At 34.8% G+C, this 15068-nt stretch overlaps 1 protein-coding gene across 2 annotated transcripts in view; it reads left to right on the top strand.

The window, feature by feature from the left end:
• The window catches only part of LOC106457609 (long-chain fatty acid transport protein 4-like), a 48022-nt gene that overhangs the window by 11605 nt on the left and 21349 nt on the right, over window positions 1-15068 (top strand). Inside the window, exons 2-5 of one of the 2 annotated variants that reach the window (XM_022383604.1) lie at window positions 7283-7433; window positions 9314-9551; window positions 14257-14415; window positions 14806-14875. In XM_022383604.1, coding sequence (XP_022239312.1) covers window positions 7283-7433; window positions 9314-9551; window positions 14257-14415; window positions 14806-14875 — 618 coding nt within the window. The remainder of the gene's footprint in view (window positions 1-7282; window positions 7434-9313; window positions 9552-14256; window positions 14416-14805; window positions 14876-15068) is intronic. The other variant, XM_022383605.1, reaches the window with a different exon arrangement.

The raw sequence follows: 15068 nt of genomic DNA, 5'->3' as shown, positions 1-15068 counted from the left end.
TGTATCTTTTGAGGTGATTCCAGAATTGTTTTTAAAAGCAAGACAGTTGGGACAATTTTTGCTCTCAACTAAATGATAAAACTGATCCCATAAATTGTCTACGTAATTTCCTTCTTTCTTTTATCATGTCTATGATTTGTTTGTGAGGCTTCCATGTTTGTATTATTTTTGGTAGTTTTAGTTTAGGTATTGTCTGTTGAGCTGCTGTTTGTAGACACTCGGTGATTGTATGGCAGTATGCATCTATTTCGGATGCTTCCGCGGCTTCACAAACTTTTGTTGTTGGAAGCATATTGTCTATGATTATTTTATAATTAGTCTAATTTGCTTTCTTGTAATTAAATTTATCTGTTACTATTGATTTATTAGTTTGGGGGGAGGGATTGAAAATACACCAGACCGGCAAGTGGTCACTGTCTATGTCTTGGTCCTACTTGAAATTGTTTAAATGTTCGACTTATATCAAACGAACATAGGCATAGATCCAGTATATCACTAGTGCCATATGCGTCTGATATATGTGTCGGTAATCATAGACAATATGCTTCCAACAACAAAAATTTGTGAAGCCGCGGAAGCATCCGAAATCGATGCATACTGTCATACAATCACCGAGTGTCTACAAACCTTGGACTAATTATAAAAAAATCAATTGTAACTGACAAATTTAATTACAAAAAAGCAAAATTAGTTTGGGGGGAGAGATTGAAAATACACCAGACCGGCAAGTGGTCACTGTCTATTTCTAGTCCTACTTGAAATTGTTTAAATGTTCGACTTATATCAAACGAACATATGCATAGATCTAGTATATCACTAGTACCATATGGAGACCCCATCGTATAGCTTTGTGCTTAAAAACAAACTCCGCGGTTAAAACGTCTTTGGGAAGGTATTTTTTTTATTACACTGATTAATTATACAGCCATATCTCCATAGTCAATATAATAGTTGTTGTTTTTTTAAACTCATAACATAGGTAAATTTATATATAAATTATACTCGAATTTTCCTCTACGTTAAAATACTTTTCTTTTATTTGCGAGCTTTCGGCCGTCTTATCGGAGCCTTCACGGCCAACAGTGTTCTGAGCTTGTCTCAGTATCCAGCGATGATCATTAATCCATGCGAAAACGTTTCGCTACACGCCGGGTACCACTTTTGGATTATCATGTTTGTTTGTTTTTTACCCATTTACCAGTTTTCAAAAATATAACTATAACAGACTCATGTTTGTACTGAATTAATAAATTCTAATCAATTTAAATATTAAAATTACACTCCCAGTCTTCTTATCCAAGAAAGATGTTGCTTTAAGTTAAAGTTTTCCAAGGAGGGCTACTAAGGTGATTCCAGGGATGGAAGGGTTATCTTAGAGGGATAGGTTAAGATCCATTAAATCATTTGTCTTGAGAAGAAAAAAGGTGAGAAGTGATCTTACAGGAATTTACAAGAGGATCGATTATGATAAGGATCTCTGGCTTTTTTGTTCTCTTTTCTGAAGAGAAGAACACAAGCTGAAGCCCTGTAAAAGACATGCCAGTCTCCAATTAAAACAGTTTTATTTTAATAATAAGGTGAATGGCTTATGGATTGAGTTGCCGTTGGCAGTAGTGGAGATTGATATGTTATAAAAGTTTAAGAGAAGAATCGATAAACCCCCGAAAATTAAAGAATGGGTTTAATGTTTTACTTTTGCAAGAACAGTCTTAAAAAGACCAAACGGTCCATTGTTATCCATATATTGTTATAAATCGTTAAATATAGTATATAAGAGTTAGCGTGTTACCAACCAAACATTTAGAACAACTACCTTTATAATAAACATGATAAGATAGGTTTAAAACTATTTCTACTGCATATTTTATATCGTAATGAACTGTAGAAAACTGTAAAATAAAATCCATGGTTACTTCCCAACGTAACAATACACGCATCTTAAATTGAGAGATATTATCTATACGAGACCTTCGGGTTTCGTGACGCTCATCAGCCCTAATTTTAAACTTGTTTCCGCTTTTATAAAATCAAGTAGGTCCTACCTGAACAGATTAAAACAAAACTTAGCGAGTGGATACCACATATTTAATGGAATGCTGCCTTTCTCATAAAAATAGTTCATGAACTAAAATCTGTGTTTCTAAGTGCTTAAGGGAAAGGAAGGCTTATATGTGATAAAGAATGATAAATTTGGTTCACATCGATAGTGTGTTTCATGCAGGTGATCATTAGTATTTTAAAATTAAAACTGGCTTAATAATCTAACTTCTTTATAAGAGTTTACACTCTATTGAAAGAGCGATTTTAAGGGAGGGTTAGCTAAATTTGGGTCAAAAGATCAGCAGCCAAATGAAAATTCTTTATTATTTAAGGGGTCTTTCACATATACTTAATAGTTAGTATCGTTAGAGATCTACCCGTGACTCCAAGTATCGCATTCCCAGTGACTAATGTTTTAATTTTATTATGTTTGTTTGTTTGAAATTAAGCACAAAGCTACACAATGGGCTATCTGTGCTCTGCCCACCACGGGTATCGAAACCCGGATTCTAGCGTTGTAAGTCCGCAGACATACCGCTGTGACACTGGGGGGGCAGTATTATTATGAGTAAGATACAAAGTTTAACCTTTATAGATAATACTGTCTCACTGGTCTTTAAAATCTATAAACGTTGGTGTTTCCTGTCACACGTGGATAGGCTCAAAGAAAATCTAACATTTGTTAATTCAGTATTCCTTTTGTACCAGTACATTAAAGTTTGGTATTTTCAAGTTTCAGGTAGAGGAAAAGAGAGAGAACAACCAGTTAGTAGCACCCACTGCCTACACGACCATGCTCAAATCCAGTACATAAAATATCATCAGTTAAACAAGCTTTTCACATCTAATGTCTGTTGGTAGACTTAAGTTGTTGTTTTTTAATTAGCGAGGAAATACATATTATAGGCTGGTTAAATTTGAAAGATTGACTGTTTTATGTGTATATTCGCTTTAAGTGGTTTGTTAGTTATCGAGCACAAAGGTACACAATTGGTTCTCTGTGATGTATCCACCACGGGTATCGAAACCCAGTTTTTAGCGTTATAAGTCTACATATTTACCGCTGAGACATTGGAGCACTCTAAGTAGAACCACTTCAGTTTTTACAGATGCACGACTGCCGTTGAATGACCTATTTCGTCATTTGACGTAGTGTAGCCTGATGTGGCAATGACATTTACGTCTGTTAGATAAAAGAAAGAAAGAAATACAGATAAAGGCCATCTACCTACTTTCTGTTGTGTGTAAGGTTTATTGGATTTCCGTCCTATAAAGTCAGCGATTCGAATTAGGTCGAGTTCGTTCTTTTCTTAAAAACAAACAAACACTAAGCTGGAAAATTTTCATTAAGCTACGTAAAATACGTAATGAAAATAAAGTATTTAAATAGTGTAGTTTAAAAACAACCAGTTATATAATTAACTTGTTCAATAATTTACATGTCTTAAATTACCTTGAAATATTGTTATTACACACCTATATATCTAGCAGTAATCTAAAAATTATAATAAAATAAATAAATTCAGAAACAACTTTGTTTGTTTGTTGTTAAGCTCAAAGCTACACAATAGGCTATCTGTGCTTTGCCCACCGTGGGTATCAGAACTAGATGTTTAGGGTTATAAGTCCTCAGACTTGTCGTTGAGCCTGTACAAAGTAGAAATGTGGGAAATTAAACATATTGTTACGTAGCTGCTTGTTTGTTTATTTCCGGTAGACATTCTTTCCGAGGATCTTCAGCAATACAAGTCCTTTCTTTATTAAACCATTTTTGTCTTCCTCGATACAAACTTTTAGTACACAGTAATTCCACAGTCAGTACTTTTCTCGTCACTTTAAACTTAACAACTTTTATAATACACGCTATAAATCATAGCGATTCACAATCTCGATAACTTCGTTCTCGACGAGTACAACACACACACTTTATATTACCTTGCTGGCTTTTGCTGCCAGGTTTATACACTAAAGAAGAGGTCATCTCGAACAAATTCGGGATTCCCCGATAATTCGAGAAACTTCACGCACACTACCAGAGTCACGTGACTTCCGCTGTCTTAACAATATGATTGTCTGTGGAAAGTCGAAACACTATACTTTCACCTGTTTATTGTGGTCTTGCGGATTTAACTTAAACCGAGACATATTTATTGAAATATAAACACAAATAAGGTTAAATAAAACAGTTATAGACTTCATTTCCTTCTTAGTAAATAAATCATAATAATTTCTTTTATTTTAAAATTCTTATTTATTGTTCTTAAAATGTATTGCATGTGTATTGCATCCAGTAATATAATCATATTATTCATAGTCACTTAGGGTTAAACTCGTATAAATGCGTCGTGTTTCTATATTGTGATGCCGTTAATTTTGTCTTATTATTTCAGTTTTTCTCTCGTTTTCATCCTATCATTTCTTTGTATTTTCGTTATAGTCCACCTATTTCTTGATGCTTTGAAGAAAGTGTATTTATGAATGTTCTTGATTGAATTATATAATTCTTCTCAGGATTAACAAATATTACCTTTAACCTTAAAAATAACAGGAAAAGTTTTAGTTAATCCATCAATTTAAATTATTTCTTGGACTTTAAATAAAAAGATTAATTGTGTTGTACTCTTGGTTTCACTCAGAACCAAAGAACCCCCAATGGCACAGTGGTATGTCTGCGGAGTTACAACACTAGAAACCGGGTTTCGATACCCGTGGTGGGAAGAGCACAGATAGCCCTTTGTGTAGCTATGTGCTAATTGCAAACAAACAGAGCCAGAGCTCTGAGCTACTTATACCGCCCACCGCGAAAAGTAATTGTTGAGCATTTAAGGCATGCTAAGAGCCGCTCACCAACAATATACGGTAACTCAACATTTTTATTTTTTACGTTACGTCACATTTTGAAATGTGAACGATAGAAGATAACTGTATATATCACTCGAAGACGTGTAAAATATTCTATTACTTGGTTATTTTATGTTACTCTTAATAAACACTAAAAAGAAATTAGTCATAATACACAAATCTTTGTACAAAGAGTATTTCAATGACCACCTGAAACATCGAATTCTTCTTAAGCCTGCCTTAGTGTTCCGGGGCCTTCATGGACCCAAAATATTTTGTAAACATCGGCGCCGACAGATGGAAGCACATACATGCTTGTTGTTCTTAGTAACCAGTATTCGGCTAGTTTGTGTTAAATTGTTACACTTAGTTTATGTGGTAAAAAAGAAACAAGTTGTGATATTCACTGCTCATTTATTGATTAATAAGGGAAAAGGTTCTGATTGTTAATGTTTTTTGTTTCAAAAATAATAGGTTGTTATTATTTATTATTATTTAAATATTTTTTAATTACTTTCTCGAAAGAGCAACTATTAGAAGACTAAAGCAGGGTTAAGGGATTTTCAGACAAATCCTAACTCTAAATTCAAAATTAAGCCTCATGATGTGTGGTAATTTTGGTATCAATTTTGCTGAAGTTATTAACAAAACTTTATCCTCGCCTATAGTTTAGGCCACAATTAAAGTTAATACTCTTACAGTGAACTTAATATTTATGTTCGTTGCTTCAGAGCAAAGTCATAGTGGGCTATCTGCTTTGACTCCACGGGGAATCGAACCTTCGATTTTAGCGTTGTAAATCCGTAGAGTTACTGCTGTTCCACGGGGGGACATATTGTTAATATAATATTTTGTTTGATGTAAAAATTAAGTTATAATTTATTAGCACGAATATAACGCTAGTCTTTTGTAGTGTGTACATAACATTCAAGAAAGGAGTAAATTACGATATATGTGTGTGTGCTTTGTGTATTTCAGAATTAACTAGAGTTCATCAAGAGTCAGAATGAGTCAAAATTTAAAGTAGGTAGTAAGTAATTAACTTGTAAGAGTAGGTAGAAAATAAGATTAAGAGCCTCTGTAAAAGCTATTAATTTATGGCGTAGGTTTAGTCTTGAACTCAAAGATTAAAATTAAGAGTCTTTTTACATATCTTTACAAAGACTACCTACATACAAAGATTCCCGAGTGAGTTTTACATGACCTAGTTAGAACCAAGATTGTTTTTAAATACATGTATGTAACCTATTTAAATGCCCATAAGTGGAAATGGAACTTAAAACGTCAAGTTTTTCGGCTAGATTTATGAACTTTTAAACCTGTTAGTTTGTTGTAATTGAAGTTTTATATCTTAAACTGGCCGATTAGACCTCCCATGTATTTCCGTAGGCCAAGTAAATTGATCATATCATGGTCTTTGAGTGCTATAATATAGAGATTAGCTACTCAAAAATATCTGTCATCAGAATCTATCAATAGTGATAATCGGTAGGGAATTAAACTGCCACTAGGAAAAACTTACCACTAACCGCTTGCCACAAACCAAGAGGAACCACTATTGGTCAGGCTTTTAAAGCACAATAATGCCATACTGAACTCTCGGCAGTTGTTCAATTTTTTCGACAGTGGTCAGGATTTGTTTATCTCTAACTGTATCATACAAAGAATACTACAGAATCGTCATATGATAGCTGATAACTAATCCGGAAATCTCTTTTCTCTGAAGCAAATTAGAAGTTGTAGCTTCAGTGGTACTTGTGTGAACTATAACAGTGAATGACTTGAAATGTGGTGTAGTAAGTTGCATTATACACTGTTTTGTTCTTATACACTTTATCTTGCTTTCGTGGTTCTGGTAGTGCAAGCTACTGGAGGTGTTGTAATGATGTGGGAAAAAATTCTTGTGTCAGGAACTGGATATGTAGTTTCCATTTGAATAAAATAACATCCAGAGTGTAACTGAACCTTGTTACGGTTCATTTACGCCTCACATTGCTTCATTTCCATACGGATGAACTAAGGATCTTCTAAGACGATAATCCAATAATGCATTGCGCTCATGTTGCTTGAAATTAGATTAAAGAGTACGACAGTTACTTCAGTTCCTTTTGTTTGGTCAGTAGAGTAACTGGATCTCACTCCCATTGAGTATCCTAAGGATGAACGTGAACATTGCATTCAAATAAGACACTTTCCGTTCCTAGTCCAAGATTTTATCGTTGTTAAAGGTGATCCAACCCATTATTTTCATTGGAATTCTTTTAAAGTAGTTAGTAAGCATAGTAAGGATGCGAGTTATCAAAAACTTCATAACTAATCTGAGTGAATGTCCAATACATAATTCTTTAGATTATAACGTCATAATTACTCAACTTTATTGTTATTATTTTATTTTTCCCAGGGCTTTATACCGCTATATTCGATGTAAGAGATTTTTAGCGAAATGCGAACGAAATAATCTTACGGTACCAAGTTTGTTCCAAGTTAACGTTCGAAAACATCCTTATAAGCCTTGTTTTCTTTACGAGAACCAAGTATGGACGTTTCAAGATGTAAGTATTATATATTGTTTCTATATGAAGGTGTAAAATTTTAGTGTACAGCTATTTAAATCTCTTTTTAATTAAAAACACTTGCGATAGGCGGACCTGACTTCTTCAGGGGTAAAGAAACAATGAATATGACATGCAAACCTTTTAATATAAATATAATCACTGTATCAATGAATGTTTATTTGGCACTCTGTTTTAAGCGCATCTTTTTCTTACCTACATATATAATTCTTATGTCTGAAATGATATTTAGATATTTCTGATTTTGGTTGCAAATAAAACTAATAATACTTGAATGCTTCAACACTAAAAATAGCCCCTATAATGCTGCTCCCCAGTGGGACAGTCTGCGGACTTGTACTGTTAAAAACCAGGTTTCGATACCCGTGTCGGGCAGAGTACTGATAGTCCTTTGTATAGCTTTGTGCTTAATAAGAAACAACAACAACCTATAATAAAACTACAATTGTGAAAATGTATGTCGCCTTTGGTTTGCCATAGTAACATAATTTAAGATAAGATTGATTATATACCAACCAATCCTGTTTGGTTTAGTGTGCAAGAGATCTGTGGTTTCCGTGATTAATTTTTGAAGTCATATCTCAACAGTAGTTAGAATAATGTTTTTTTTTGTTTTTTTTGTTATTGTTCTTTTATGGAACAATATTTTAACAATTAATATTCCTATTAAGTTTAAGCCTTTCTCTTTTCGTTGTTTGAAATACCTTCTCGTTTCATTGTTGAACACAAATTCATAGCATTCATCATTTTGTAGGCTTTGTTTGTTTATTTGTTGTTAAACGTAAAGTTACACAATGGGATATCTGTACTTTGCCCACTGCAGGCATCAACAACAGATTTTTAGCATGACATTGTAACCCTATCGAAGTCCGTTTTTAATTGACGTATCGTAATTTAAAGACTTAAGTTTGATTGAACTGCTGACAGTTGTCAACATATCATCTAAATTGTTTTATTTTAGTTGGATTTACATAAAATTACGCATTAATCTAGTCGCAATTTATGGGAGTGGCGTAACGATCTATAAATTTCCCCATCCCTTGAAAAAAAAAGCGCCAAACGCTCTTTTCTTTCATTTTATTTTAGAAATTTGTTTCAATAATGCTGTTTGACTTGAAGTATCAATCAAAGTAGTTGTATTCTATTAAAAAAAAAAAAACACTTTTGAAAGTGAAGGCTTTACAATTTATTAAATTTCTATTGTAATTTTTGAAATGAATATAGTATTGTGAACTAGTAAAATTAAAAATGCATTTGTTAAAAGCTATAGTGTGAGGTTTAAGGGTTACTAGAATTATAGCTATAATTTTATTCATTTTGTTTTGGTGATGAAAAAATGCCCCTTTGCGGCATTTGTTGTATTGTTATGAAAACTTGAGCATTTTTATTGGTAAAAAAATACATTTGGCACACTGTTTACACTTTTGACGGACCCCCATTGCCCAGATAAAGGCACTAAAGTCTCGATTTAAAGTATTACTTATGGAGAAGTTAACTTGTAAATGCAAGCATCCTAAATGTGCTTCGTACATAAAATGCAGTTGCTATGGGTTGCTATGGGCGAAGTAGTGGTAAAAAACGCCCATAAGAAAACCACAAAATGCAAAACTGAAAATATGTATGTACCCTTGCATGGACCCAATGAACCTTCATACCGATTTTGGTGAAGATTCGTCCACACCCTGCGAAGTAGTTACATGGACATACAAGAGACAGCACTATTATATTTATACAGATACATGGCAAGGTTATCTACTTAAAATCTTGCGGTGAAAGGTTTACTTTTGAATAGGTCTATATTTATTGGAAATAAATAAATAAATATTAAATTTGCTTATGATTGTACATATATATTGTAGGTTGAAGATTTATCCAACAGAGTAGCCAACTGCTTCATACAGCAGGGTTTTTTACCTGGTGATGAAGTTGCTCTATTTATGGAGAACAAGCCTGAATTTGTGGCTTTCTGGTTAGGTCTATCTAAGATTGGAATTGTGACAGCTCTGATCAACACAAATCAGCGATTACAAGCCTTGGCACACTCTATCACTGTGGTAAAATCAAAAGCCATCATATTTGGAAGTGAGCTTCTTGATGGTAAGTTTTACAGAATGTTTTTAATTAAAATATATAGGCATTAATAAATATCTTTACTGAATTCTTGCTAGTTAGGTATACCATATGAATATCTATTAAAGTGAGTTAAGTAAAGTTTATGATTAATTCTTAGGATTTAAGCACATTCTTGTGGAAAATATCTTAAGAAAGTTTAACTTGGAATGAACTGTTAATCAAAAGTCCAGGAAAAAAACTTACTTGATTTTGGGCACATTTTTGGCGATTTTAAACTTGTAATATTAGATATATAACTAAATAAGAACTTAGAATTTCAGAACAGAATGAAGGTTTAGATCTTAAACTTACTTAGTGGGCTTGCACACTGCTTTAACCTACATGTACATGGTATAACTAATTAAATTGGTCTGAAGGAATTCATAATTTTTCAAATAGTCTGACAAGAATATATTGCAAATGAACACTCCCAATTATTCTTGCTTTTTAATTCAGCATTTTCAGATGAGTTTGAGATGTTATTTTGGAATGTATTACTTAAAGTTGCCGAGGAAAGAAATGCCTAAAAGTTATTACTGCCCTAAATTGCATCTGTTCTTGATCTGACCATGAGCCATTTAACTAAAGATAGCTTGTTGTTTATTCATAAAATGTTGTGCTAAGTGTGTTACACACGGTTTTAAAGTATAATTATCTATTGCTGTTAATGTGTGATTTAACGTCACTACATAAACATGGCTTTTTTTCTCCTTGACATCAATCACGTGTTTTGAATTTTTAACTCGTGCCTTGTAAAACACTTATTAATTAATAAATGTGTGGCAGGTTTTGTGGATAACGTTACTTAGTTATTAACATTATGTGGAAAACATTTACTTCCTCATGGAGTAAGTTTTCATGATGACAAACAAAAGAAAGTTTACATTCTGATACTGTACTTTCCTCCTCTCACAGGATTAGCTATTCTCGTTATGGGCTGCCCTCTATATCCAATTTTTTTCTTTACGCATGCCACAAGTCTTTTGCTCCCACCTGTTGGAATCGAATGATACCAATATGTCTCTTATGTAAATCATCATGTGTCACTTCTCCACTAATAGGAGCGTGACATACTCACGTGATGCAGGTGACTACCTCAATACGCGCCTCTACCGAATTACCACTTCACGTTTGGCAGCGCTCGTTCTCGGAAATGTTCCTTTTTGTTTGTTTAACGTTTCACGTTCGTTTTTAGTATACTCAGGAAGTGATCTTCATTTATTTCCAGTTCTAGTTTTTATTAAGACTATTTCTTAACTTAAACTTTAATCTCAGTTTATTACAATTGCATTATTATTTATTCTTTTGATTATTGGTTCACTCTTCCTCATTATGAATCCCGAAGTTTATGTTACCACTTCGAGGATTACACCTGCAATTAGTGTTATGCCTCAGGTGCAGGCAGCTCGACGGTGGATTTATCCGCATTTATTCATCAGGAGATTGAACGTCATATGGGTCAACCTCTGTCTCCAGACCTCGCCCCACTTCCTCCACAACAAGCTGAGCCTGTTCATGTGGACAAGGACTTGGATCGCCCATTTACACTTCCTGATTTGCCGTGCCATCCCATGCCCTGCCTAAGAAGTCAGTTAGGTCTAATATGGTCTTTTTAGATTTACTTTCTCAGGTATGTGACGTTTTATCTCTTTCCCCTATTTCCTATGACCTGCATCCTTCCATGCTACCTGACCAATCTTCCCATCCCTATTTGGTTTCTCCCCCTCCCTGGATATTCGGGTTAATGCTAACTCAATGCCTCACAATTCTGTGCGGGATTGGTATGACTCACCCCATGGGCTTCATACCAGTTTGTTCTTGCATATCCTCATGAAGACTAACCTTTTTCTGGACCAGTAATTGTTAAGTCCGTTTTGCCTATTTGGGGTGCAGCCCCCAAATCTCCTGTATGTCTTACCCATGCCCAATTTCTCGCCTTTGTCTTACCCTCACACCTCTTTATGGTACCTCTTTACATACCATCTCTTCTCTGAGTCTCCCCACCGAAATTCTGAGGTACTTTCTGGGGACTTCTTCTTCTTCCACGTTGGCTTATTTGTTGTTTTCACTTCCAGCTTTACATACGTGGTTTCTCTGTTATTGGGATCTTTTAGGTCGTGCTGTGACCTTACCTCACGTCTGTTTACCATCATCTTAGGGATTTATTTATGTATGGCCCCATTTTTGCAGTGATACATCTTTAACACGATCCCCGAGTTTTTGGAATCACGTGTTGCATCAGTACAACAAAATTATACCCTTTCTAACTTTGTTGCTCGTTTGTCAACGTCGGTACCCCCATATGGCACCAGTTACCGTTTCCCCTTCCTCCTCTTCCCAACTTTTACCTGGCCCTTCTTCTCAAGGTGCCTCATCTTGTCGTTCATGTGACAAAGCACGTCACGTTACCAACAGTATCGGTGACTATATGGTGGGTTCTAGTCTGGAAGCTCAGCTTGCCTGTTTTCTTTTTCACTGGCATCCTTTCATCATGAATCTTTGGGTTCTTCGAGTTTTCTCAGAAGGATTCATGGTCACCCATTGCACTGTCTCAGGTGATGACATTCCTCCAGACTCTCCCCACGCATTCTTACCCCCCATTCTTCTAGTAGAGTATGGGAGTCCTTACCACTTTCCAGTTCCAAGCCTCTGTGGTGGTTGACTGTGGAGGCATTCTCCTGAATGGGTTCCACACAAAGTTGGCTATAACCATTCAGTGCAGAGTAAGGCAGTGGTATTCTGTTGGTGTAGATGATGTGATATCCTCCATTATGCATTGAACATTCACAAAGGAGTGAGTTGTCAAAGTGCAATTCACCCCTTCGATTGGGAGCCCCCCCCCACACACACACACACATGGATGTTAAAACCCCATGGCTGGGTTTTGAATTTTGAGTAGAACCAATCAACATAAGTTCTTACACATATTTAGGGTGTCTATTTTTCTCCCTTTGTCATACTCCTTCTGTGTTGTGGGTCACAGTAGAGACAAAGGGGGTTTGTTCCGGTTTTGTCCTTTTTGCTATCCCCCGTTATATCTTAATCTGAGGATGTTATTGCTTTTCGGATGGTTCTAGTCAGTTTCACTGTTGGGGGAGTTGACTTGTATTATATAGACATTCTTTCGATACTGGATGTCTGGTACTCAGATAGATCAATTAATCTTAATACATGTGTCCTGCTCAGGAGTCGGAATGGTTCCAGATTCCCTCTGGTCTCTTGAACTTGAAGTGAAGATGGTATGTTCCCTATCCTACTTCCATGTGGATGTCAGTTTCCAGTGGCATGGATTTTGGATGTAGTTGACTTACCAAGTATGGTCTGTTGTACCCTAGCTACTCCAGACCTAGGGGCACATCCATTGTTTTACCCACATTTATACATGGTGGGAATAAGTTACGTATATATTTACATGGTTAGGATCACCCTTTTTCCACCTTTATATACTACACATTTCATGGATGGGTGAAGAGTATACCTGGTTCAGAAGTGATGATTCCTCTCATCAAATCTTTGGATCTGACTCATTTCCAGGGGTATCCTTTGGATGCTTTTAGGGGTACTTCTGTCATTCCCTCGCACTGGTCCAGCCTCGTAATCAGTGTGTGAATCTAGCTAATCTTGTGAGTGAAGGGAAGTACTGTATCAGAAGTTATAATTTTCCTATACTGAAAATGTCTTTCCGATAGGTACTTCCCTCCTCTCACACTTCCAACCCTTCCTCCCCACTTTGTTCTGGTGCTTAGGTCTTCTGTCAGATATTGAAGTGATAGTTTGGTAGAGGCTTATAGAGGGAGTCACATGTATCACGTGAATATGTCATGTTCCTATTGGTGTAGAAGTGACACATGATGGTTTACTCGAGACTTGTTGGAATTATTTGATTTCAATAGGGGAAGCAGAAGGCTTGTGGCATGCATAAAGAAAATATTTGCATATAGAGGGCAGCACTGGACGAGAATAGCTAATCTTGTGAAAGGAGGGAAGTACCTATGGGAAATACATTTTTAGTACAGGAAAATTATCACTTTCACTTGTGCCTGCTCAATAGTGCTACTTACTGCCCATGGGATTATTTTTTCTCTCTTTTAACAGTGTTTTCACTTCACCACTGTACTGTTTACATGATTTTTCACTTGGATTTATTTGCCTGAGTTGTTATGTTTTGCTAAATCTTATAGTATTACGCCAGTAAACATGAAATTTGAGTAACCTGATGACATAAATTAATTTATTTAGCTGTTATGTCAGTGATTACACCTGTAGTTTTGAAAGATACCATTTAGTAATGGATATATAATTTTGATTATTATCATTTTACTTTTTTTACAGTTGTGAAGATTATTTTGCATTATTAACTTTGTATAGATTGGCTTAAATCTCCTGAGCTTGCAAACTTTTGTGAAGAATTATTAGAATAGTGGCTGAAAATTTTCTCAATAGCAAGGGTACCTAGCTGATGATTCAGTGCATTCTAATCATTTTAGGTTTATGTTTTCAAAGACATCTAAAGAGCAGCTGCACAAAGTTATGTGCTGTTGTCACTTTGCCTACAAAGCCAGAACTGAATTAATGGAGTTTTATAAAAATAATTTTTATTATGTATTCAGTGCTGTTCATGCAAAAAACTATTTAAAATTTGTGACCATGTCAACTTTGTATTAAATTGAAGTGGATTTTTTTTTTCCAGCTGTAAAGGATATAACTAACACATTACAAGAAAATGGATTTAAATATTATTGCTATGGGAACTTTGATCCAAAAAGTTTCTCTGTAAATTCACTGGAAACCTTGTTATCACAGAGCCTTCCTGTTTCACCATTAATAAATTTCGAAGTTAATTTCAGTGGTAAGTCAACAGACAATTAGGTAAACACAATTTAAAATCACTGATTATGTTTAACGTTTTTATGAAGAAAAACTATGTATTTGCTGTCTCTGTCTTTCTTTTTTAATATTTCATCTGTTCTGTGTTGTAGATATAAATTTGTGAAATAGGCTGGTACTTGCTGGTATGCAGTACTGGCACTTCTGTATTCCATGTAGTTGTGTACATGCACTTTTCATCATAGTCAGAAATACATATCTAAGTATTTGCAACCTCTTTGCTTTGCCTACTTTTATCCAACTTTTAAATTTCCGTTAAAACTAATTTAGAAATGACCAAGATTAGTTGATATTTTAACAGTGTTGAAACAGCAGTGGTTTCTATAGGTGTTCAATTTCTTATTCCATTTAGACCGACTATTTTATATATACACTTCTGGAACAACAGGATTACCCAAAGCAGCGATTATAAAACATAGCAGGCAAGTTTTATACATGCTTCATTTGTAAGACTATAAAATTTATTTCCTTATGTTAACTATTATGAAATTTTTAAATATAAAGTATTTGATTGTCATAGCGAATAAAATATAAAAATTGACTTATAAATATATTGTTTTACAGAGGCATTGCATGTCTGAGTGCTGTTTTATACACATTGGATTTAGAAAATGT

This window comes from Limulus polyphemus, unplaced genomic scaffold, assembly GCF_000517525.1.
Source record: "Limulus polyphemus unplaced genomic scaffold, Limulus_polyphemus-2.1.2 Scaffold351, whole genome shotgun sequence".
Taxonomy (NCBI): domain Eukaryota; kingdom Metazoa; phylum Arthropoda; class Merostomata; order Xiphosura; family Limulidae; genus Limulus; species Limulus polyphemus.
Note: the sequence above shows the minus strand (reverse complement) of the source record. Positions and strands in the feature narration are given on the sequence as shown.